The 8,812-nt window shown below is 30.5% G+C and overlaps 1 protein-coding gene across 1 annotated transcript; it reads left to right on the forward strand.

Moving 5' to 3' along the window:
- The first annotated feature begins 714 nt into the window (after positions 1-714).
- On the forward strand, positions 715-6,502 carry LOC110725732 (floral homeotic protein PMADS 2-like). Its single transcript, XM_021905200.1, has 7 exons — positions 715-1,207; positions 1,327-1,393; positions 2,301-2,362; positions 2,533-2,632; positions 2,814-2,843; positions 3,037-3,081; positions 4,470-6,502. Exons 1-7 carry the CDS (start codon positions 1,020-1,022, stop codon positions 4,614-4,616), a joined length of 639 nt encoding a protein of 212 aa, XP_021760892.1. The 5' UTR covers positions 715-1,019; the 3' UTR covers positions 4,617-6,502.
- Positions 6,503-8,812: the final 2,310 nt, after the last annotated feature.

Here is an 8,812-nt window from a genome sequence, read left to right on the forward strand (position 1 = left end):
AAACTATATGAGAAACGAGTAGAGCTGCCGCACCTACTAATATTTATTCTTGAAAATGAAATAATACCGAAGAATATGTTTTCTTTTATTGTATTCTCTTATATTGAAAATGATATCAATTACAGTTTATATAGGAAAAACTCATCCTAAATAAATAGTGATAGAAAATTTAGGAGCATTATATGCTTTACATTTTATTTAGGTTTTACTATTTTATTATTAGTTTTTCTTAATTTTACTTATCTTAACATAGTTTATACATTGCACAATTAACTTTTATCTCACATTAACAAGGTGACACAAACTATCAAATGCCTAATAAAAAAAGCAACAGAAAACCATGACATCAAATCATACTATGTTATACTTTCAATACGGAGTATGTAGCTCCGTTTTATAATAGTTGAACCATTTTGATTTTTTACGAGTCTAAGAAAACTACAGAATACTTCGTACTTTGTATATTTTTGAAGTCACCACATAATTTTATTTACACTTTGTATACAAAAATATGGTTATGTAAAAAAAAAAAAAAAATCCAAAATGATTTACTAGTCCGTACCCATAAGCAATCAGTAAATTATAAAAACTATGTACTTCATATAGATTACCAACAATGGTTTTTCCTAGTTGCTAAAGGCATAGAGTCTTGTAGTGGAAATTATAATAAGGATTAGTCTCAAAATATGTTTTTAAAATATCAACTTCATATAATACGAGTATCAATTAAAAAACTGAAAACTTGTGTGTGCAATTATTTTAAAACAAAATAATTATATGGATTGGAGTTAATATAATTCAAATAAGTTTAAACATTAATCAAAATAATTACACTAATTTTTTAATTATTCCATATATAACCAAACCCTACTTCCCAACTTTTTAAAGGCCCCTTGTCCTCAAACCCTTCCTTATAAAGGCACACCCCTTACCTTCATTACCACACCTTCATCTCTGGCCTCCTTTCATTTTTATTCTTCATCTTCAATTCAATTCATTACCAACTAAGTAACAAAAAAATGGGGAGAGGAAAGATTGAGATAAAAAGAATAGAAAACACAACAAACAGGCAAGTAACTTACTCTAAGAGAAGAAATGGAATCATCAAGAAAGCTTCTGAAATTACTGTTCTTTGTGATGCTAAGGTTTCTTTGGTTATCATTACTAACACTGGCAAATTGCATGCTTACCATAGTCCTACTACCTCGTAAGTCATCTTTAATTTACTCAACGTGATTTATTAGTTTCGGTCAAAGGTATTATAATTGACATATTTATATGCTTGATTTTGCTAATGTTTTTTAACCTTTATATTTTGTTTTGAAGGGTGGAAGATATACTTGAAGAATACCACAGGATTTCTAGCAATAGGCTTTGGGATGCTAAACATGAAGTGTTTTTTTTTTTTTTTTTTTTTTTTTTTTTTTTTTTTTTTTTTTTTTTAAGTAAGTTTAATTTAATTCGTTTCAATGAATATAATTTCCTTTCCTTTTTTTTTTAATAAATCTATAATTTTATTTTATTATTTAAAAAAAAAAAAAAAACTTTTTTCTCAATCAATTTTAGAGTGCTTGTTTTTCTTCAGGGGATAATATGCACTTTGTTAAACAAAGCTATTAATCTTATTATTGGGTTTCTAATATATGAAAGAAATATAAAAAAAAATCATCATATGAACAGATCTATAAATGGCATAAGTTATTATTCACAATAGTTTTAAAGTTTATTGGACAAAAGGGAAAGATATAGCTGCATGCCCTAGATCTGTATATGTTATGTTACATCCTTCAGATCTGATCTGGTTTTCTTTCTCTCTCCTTTTTTTTAAAAAAAAAAAAATTATTATTATTATTTGGATCAAAGAAATTCATCACTTTTCTTCAAATAACCAAGTAAAAAAAAAAAAAAATCATAATTTTAACTTGTTGATGTTGAAATTCCCACATATTTCCCAAGAATACAATTTAATTTTAATTTTAATTTTTTGTTATCTTGTCCGATTTTATGCAATTAAGTATCACTGGTATATAAATTAATTATCTAGTACAATAAACGGAAGAGTTAACTAGAAAATTCAATTAAATGAAGTAAATCATAAATAGGTTGATTTTTGTAAAAATTATTACTTTCATTTTTTTTTACAAGGTGTTTTATTTGTTTATTATACACTTCAAATTGGTAACATAATGGTGTAAATGTAATCGTATTTTATTTTAATTAATTTTTTGAAACTTTGTGCATTTTATATCAACATATTCTTTTTAATTTGGCATAATGGATGTAAATGGTCACATGTACAGAATCTGAGCAACGAGATAGAGAGGAACAAGAAAGAGAATGACAATATGCATATTGAACTCAGGTAATTATAAATCTATGATATATGCTAATTATATCTTCTATTTTTAAAAATCATATCATATGTTATTAATCACAAAAAATATTTAATTAATTAGTACTCCCTAGTAATATAAATCAAACTAAGGGAAAATTTTTAGTTTAAGCGCGATTTTGTTTGTTCAAATTAATTAGGCACTTGAAAGGAGAGGACATTGCAACATTACCCTTCACAGAATTGAGGCAGCTAGAGGATGCTCTTGAACATGGTATTACTAGTGTACGCGACAAGGAGGCAAGCAACTAATTAAATTTCTCCTAAATTTGTTAATTAAAACCCTTTAATTACACATATTTTATTTGTGATTTTATCTAGAGTTTGTAAATTAAATTGCAATTTGTAATAATCTTTGTCAACCTAAATTGTCTTTTGTTGTATGTATTACTTATTAAGGACTACATTTTTATTGTAACAGATGGAAATCTACGAGAAGCTCCAAAAGAATGTATGTGTAATTCTTATAGCATATTTTGTTAATTAATTTCGTCGTTCAGGTCTTATAAGATCATACACTTCTTGCCTAATGCTATTGAATTGAACGAATGGTTTTAACGAAAATATATAATTAATTATATGTATATATATTTGATTTGCTGATTTCATGCTTGATGTTAATTTTATTTCTTGAAATTAATCAGGTAAGGAGGCTTGAGGAGGAGAGAAAGGAGCTCACTTATGTATTGGTAAGCTTTCCAACCTCCAAGATGTTTTAATTTAATTTGTTTACCTCCATATTTTCCGATCACGTTTATTTGCCTAGAATTAGTAGCTATGTTGAACGGTGATAGTGTAAATAGAAGCCTCTTTCAGTCTATTAGTTACGAAGTAGATATATAGCTACATACATCTATTATTATGGGCTAAATTGCAACATCACTTTGTATAGTAGTGTACTCAAATTTGACTGATTATCGACTTCAAATTAAATCCAATCTGCCTATGAATCTTCATAATTAAGGGTACAACTTTATATTAACAATTGTTAACAATGGAAATAATATATGTATACATAATATTTTTTAGGTTTTCATTTAAGTAGTTAACTAAGCTGCATTGGTATTGTAGAGTTGTTTGCTAGATGAATTATTATTGATAATGAAGAGGAATAACAGAGATATCTTGATCCATAGTTAGTCTAATACATTGACTAAAAAATCAAGTGTTAAATCAAACAACCCTAAATTCATGAACATATAAGCTGAATTTAATTTAGTACAAAGTTATACTTCTCCCGGTCCAAATTACTCGCAATGGAAATAATATATGTATACATAATATTTTTTAGGTTTTCATTTAAGTAGTTAACTAAGCTGCATTGGTATTGTAGAGTTGTTTGCTAGATGAATTATTATTGATAATGAAGAGGAATAACAGAGATATCTTGATCCATAGTTAGTCTAATACATTGACTAAAAAATCAAGTGTTAAATCAAACAACCCTAAATTCATGAACATATAAGCTGAATTTAATTTAGTACAAAGTTATACTTCTCCCGGTCCAAATTACTCGCAACTTTGGGGTATTATTTGTGAGATATTAAAAATTTTAAAGTTGCAAGTAATTTGGACCGAAGGTAGTAGTTAATTCTGTGCCAATTCTGACATGTTGGGATATGAAATAACTGTATACAGTACGACAAGTAGATAGCTAATGATGACGGGGTTTTGATTAAAGGATTATTATTGAAGGAAATTAAACCACCTTAATCAACCTTTAAATGAGGGCGTTAAAGACTTCCCTAACCAATTAAAGACCAATTACTCGTACTTTGTAAGTATGCATTAAATGGACCTGAAATTTGAATATATATATATATATATATATATATATATATATATATATATATATATATATATATATATATATATATATAATAAATCTTTGATTACGTACCAATGGTACCATCTACTTGTACATGTCCACAGAAAAAATAACGAGGCAATTTCTAGCACTTTCTGTAGTCTACTCCTACATACGTAATTTATACAATTCAGAGTACATGCTGTATGTATATTATATAAATTATGCCCTAATTAATATCTTTAATTATGTTTTCCATTTTCTATACAGCACTGTCAGCACAAGCAAGAAGTGATGGAAGGAGATATGGGTGAAATTGAGGGTGGTGTATGCATTAATCCACAGGATAGAGACTATCGTTACCAGATACCGCCTTTCGGACTATCAATGCAACCAAATTTCCATGATAGGATGTAAAATGAACTTCAATAGTTCAATTGCTGCTGCTGCTGCTACTTCTACTTCTGTTCTTCGTATCAAAATTATGGATCGGATCGGATCGTATATGCAAGTGACAATACAATTCTTAACAAATGCTAGCAAGCTAATATGTGTGTGTTGTGTAATGTGTAAGGATTTATTTCCTGAATTGATTGATCTTCCTAATTAAGCAACTCTCTATGCTAGAGTGCTGTAATTTACTTCGTATGTGAATTTATGCATTATTAGCTTGTTGGTCGTATAATTTAACTTGGTAATATATAATTCAAAAGCAACTTTGGCTAAGAACATGATTTTTTTTTTAAAGTAAATTAGTTCACTGATAGAATAGTTAAATGACATCTACAACAAAATTAAAACTAGCAATACACGATTAATAGAATCAAATAGGAAAAATGTAATCTAATAATCCCACCTTTAGTCGGTCTTCCATAAATAATCCCACCTTTTAAAATTCCCGAAACAATCCCACCTTTAACATGGATCTTCCATTAACGATCCCTGACCGGTTGAATTGTTGTGGTAACCGGTTTTCTTAGGTTTTATGACACATGTTGATGTTTAATAGGTTTATTCTTTTTTTTTTTTCCAATTAAAAAAAATAAAATAAAAGTAATTACAAAAAAAAACAAAACCACCGCCGCATCCCTTCCCCGGCAACAAAACTCAGGCGTCATCCCCACCCCTCCACAACAATGTGTCACAGCCGCATCCCTTCCCCGGCAACCCAACTCAGGCATCATCTCTTCCCCGGCAACCCTAATGGACGAGTGATTGATTTAATCATCACCACGCGTCTTTCTTTTTGGTCGTGCACTTCATTATCACCACGCATCATCATCAATGATCCTCAACATCTTTCATCAATGGTTTAAGCTCAATCATGGCAGTTGGATTGATTCAATTTCATTCATACCGTACAATTTCACACGCGAAATATGGTTTTGGGTAATGATGTTCAGTTCATGTGGGGGTTAGGGTTTCAAATGGGGTCGGGTTTCAGCTAAGGTAGGTGAGGGTGGGGCTGCAACTAGGGGAAATGGTTGGGTTGGTGGATTGAACTTGCCGCGGCAAAAGAAGTCATGGTTGGTGGAGGAATGTGTGGGTGTTAGGGGGTTGTTGGTGGAGGAATGTGTGGGTGTTAAAGGGTTGCTGGTGGAGGAGTGCGTGGGTGTTAGAGGGTTGCTGGTGGAGGAATGTGTGGGTGTTAGAGGGTTGCTGGTGGAGGAGTGCGTGGGTGTTAGAGGGTTGCTGGTGGAGGAATGTGTGGGTGTTAGAGGGTTGCTGGTGGAGGAGTGCGTGGGTGTTAGAGGGTTGCTGGTGGAGGAGTGTGTGGGTGGCAGGGGGTTGCTGGTGGGGTTTTTGTGAGGGTTGTGCTTGGATCTGGGTGACTGGTGGCTGGTAAGGATTGAGGAGGTAGTGGTTTGGGTGGCAGCTCAGTTGGTAAACATGGAGGGAGGTGGGAGGAGATGAATTAATAAAATAAAATAAAATAAAAAAAGTTTGACCGGTTTAACCGGTAATAGGTTAAAAGGATCGTTAGTGGAAGATCCATGTAAAAGGTGGGATCGTTTCTGGAATTTCAAAAAGTGGGATTGTTTATGGAATACCGACTAAAGGTGGGATTATAATTAGATTACATTTTTCCAATCAAATAAGAATCTAATCAACCAAAACTAACCACGATTGTTTTTATGAGATCCGACGTTGATGAATATTTAGTGAGTAAATTGTCATGTGTTGAATATTCAGTTGTCCATTGTATTAATTATTACTAAAGCGAGAGTTTTGGAGGATTAATTTTTTTTTTTTACTACAACTAATAAAAATAAGACATGTAACACTATAAACCACTCAAACCTGTTAAAAATATTTTTACAACTAGAATTATTTTTACTGAAACAAAATTGTTTTTGCTGAACTGAAATTATTTTTACTGAAACAAATTATTTTTGCTGAAACAAATTATTTTTGCTGAACTGAAATTATTTTTACTGAAACAAAATTACTTTTTGCTAAACTTAAATTATTTTTACTGAATTTAAATTAATTTTACTAAACTGAAATAATTATTGCTGAAATGAAAATATTTTTACTGATTTTCTAGGATCTTTTGCCAAAATGGCTACTTTTACAAAACTATTTACCAAAACGGCTACTTACAAATATTAACTCCAAAACTAGGTAACTTATTAACTTGGAAGAAATTTATTTATTTCTTATTTTCCTTTTAGCTACTTTGGTTCACTTTATGGGTTTTTTTAAAGAAAAAAAATAGTTTTTTTTTTTTTAATTTTTGTTTTTTTTTTTCTAATTTTTGTTTTTTTTGGGAAATTCGAATGCCATAGTTTAAGATATCCAATGATGAGAGGGTAGCTAGCTTGTTTTTCGTAGGGTGTGCTTTTATTTTTCGCTTTGTTTGTTTGTTTCTTTCTTTTTTTAATTTCTGTTAGTGTGTTTTTCTTTTGTTAGGGGTTCTCAGCTCCCCTCTTTTGCACCAAAAAAAAAGAAAAAAGAAAAAAGAAAAATCCCATTTATTTTGAAAAATAACATTCAACATAATATATTTGCAACAATTCTTTGGAGACTGTACTCTACTTTGTTCAAAGGTGCAAACATTAACATTTAAAAAAAATTAGGGAAAAACAAAACTCAAAAAATATTCCAAATTTCCAATTAACAAAAAAAAAGAGAACATATTCATTGTTTACCATAATGTATCACTATGTGTAAATTTGATTTATTATACACACTAAACTAAAAAATATTCAAATTAGCTGACATTAACAAAGTATACAATTTATAGGCATGAAAAAGATGAATAATACCTTAAAAACCCTTATTGTTATATAAATTTGCGGTAGTATTGATAGAACAATATCGCTTGAAATTCAAAATTAAATGATACGATCTAGCCGAAAAAATTAATATTTTTCTACTCTGCATATCGTCAAATTTTTCAACTTAATAAAAAAAAATTCCTAAAAACAAAATCAAAATAAAACCAAACAACAAAATTAAAAAAAAAATATCAATTAAGTGAACCCTGAACAAAATTGGTTCAAAAGGAAAAGAAATAGCTAATTTACGTCCAGCTCAATAATTTAGCTAGTTTTGGAATTAAAATTCATAATTAGCCATTTTGGTAAATACTTTTGTCAAATTAGCCGTTTTGGTAAAAGATCCCATTTTCTATTATAATTCTTTTTTAAAAAAACTGAATTTTACTGAACTGAACTTATTTTTACGGAACTGAAATTATTTTTACAGAATTGAAATTAATTTTACTGAATTAAACTTATTTTTACTAAAGTAAAATTAATTTTATTTAATATTATTTTTTTAAGGTGAAGTGAACAGCGCCAAAGAACTGTTTTTTGAAAAAACAAATTAGATAAAATATTAGGGACGAAGAGAGTGGCTATGGAAGGAAATCAAGATCACTAACCAAATGATTTTCTCCCCTTGAACCAAGCACTTAAACGTGATGGGTTCTTGATTTGGTATAGATATTGCATCAGATGATAATTGGGCCTTCCATCTGATAAACTAGCCCTTACATGTACGTGCTAGTCTGCTATGGTAGTTTGAAACAATTATTTATTTTTGGAAATTTTGAATTTTGGTACCTCGAAAATGACCCTAAACGGGTTTGGTTTTTCGGGTTGTTTCAGGTGGGTTTTAGGGTTTCAAGGGGCAGCGAAAAGGGGAGGGTGGTTGTTTTAGGGGGAGGGAGGAGGTTGGAGAACAGGGGAGGGGGATTGTTTTTGGCGAACGATGATTGTTTTGAAGGGGCAGTTGTGCGGTGGTGTGTGGTGGTTTAGCAGCTTTTGAGGTTGAGATCGGAGGAGCCGAGGAGGGATAGGGAGGAGGTGGGCTCGCCAGTGTCGGAGGAATATTTGGGCACCGGAAGCCTGCCAGGGAGGGGGGAGGGTGGCTGTGGGTGGTTGGTTTTTTTATTTTTTTAAAGTTATTTTTTAAAGTTTTTTTTAATAAATTAAATTATTAAATAATTAGATATTGGGCCCCACACTAATGGAAAACTTAACAAAAGTTGGATGGAGGTACCAAAATCTATATTTTTTACATTTGATGGGTACCAAAATTTAAAAAAAAAAGGTTTTAAACGGGTGCGAAAATTCAATTGGGGTCATTTTCGAGGTACCAAAATT

Source organism: Chenopodium quinoa, unplaced genomic scaffold (assembly GCF_001683475.1).
Source record: "Chenopodium quinoa cultivar QQ74 unplaced genomic scaffold, ASM168347v1, whole genome shotgun sequence".
Lineage (NCBI taxonomy): Eukaryota > Viridiplantae > Streptophyta > Magnoliopsida > Caryophyllales > Amaranthaceae > Chenopodium > Chenopodium quinoa.

Bases quoted from the DNA above. Each gene is read 5' to 3' on its own strand.
- LOC110725732 (XM_021905200.1), top strand. From the start codon at position 1,020: ATGGGGAGAGGAAAGATTGAGATAAAAAGAATAGAAAACACAACAAAC. The intron at 1,394-2,300 runs GTGTTTTTTTTT...TCACATGTACAG, and splicing joins TTTGGGATGCTAAACATGAA to AATCTGAGCAACGAGATAGA. The intron at 2,844-3,036 runs GTATGTGTAATT...GAAATTAATCAG, and splicing joins ACGAGAAGCTCCAAAAGAAT to GTAAGGAGGCTTGAGGAGGA.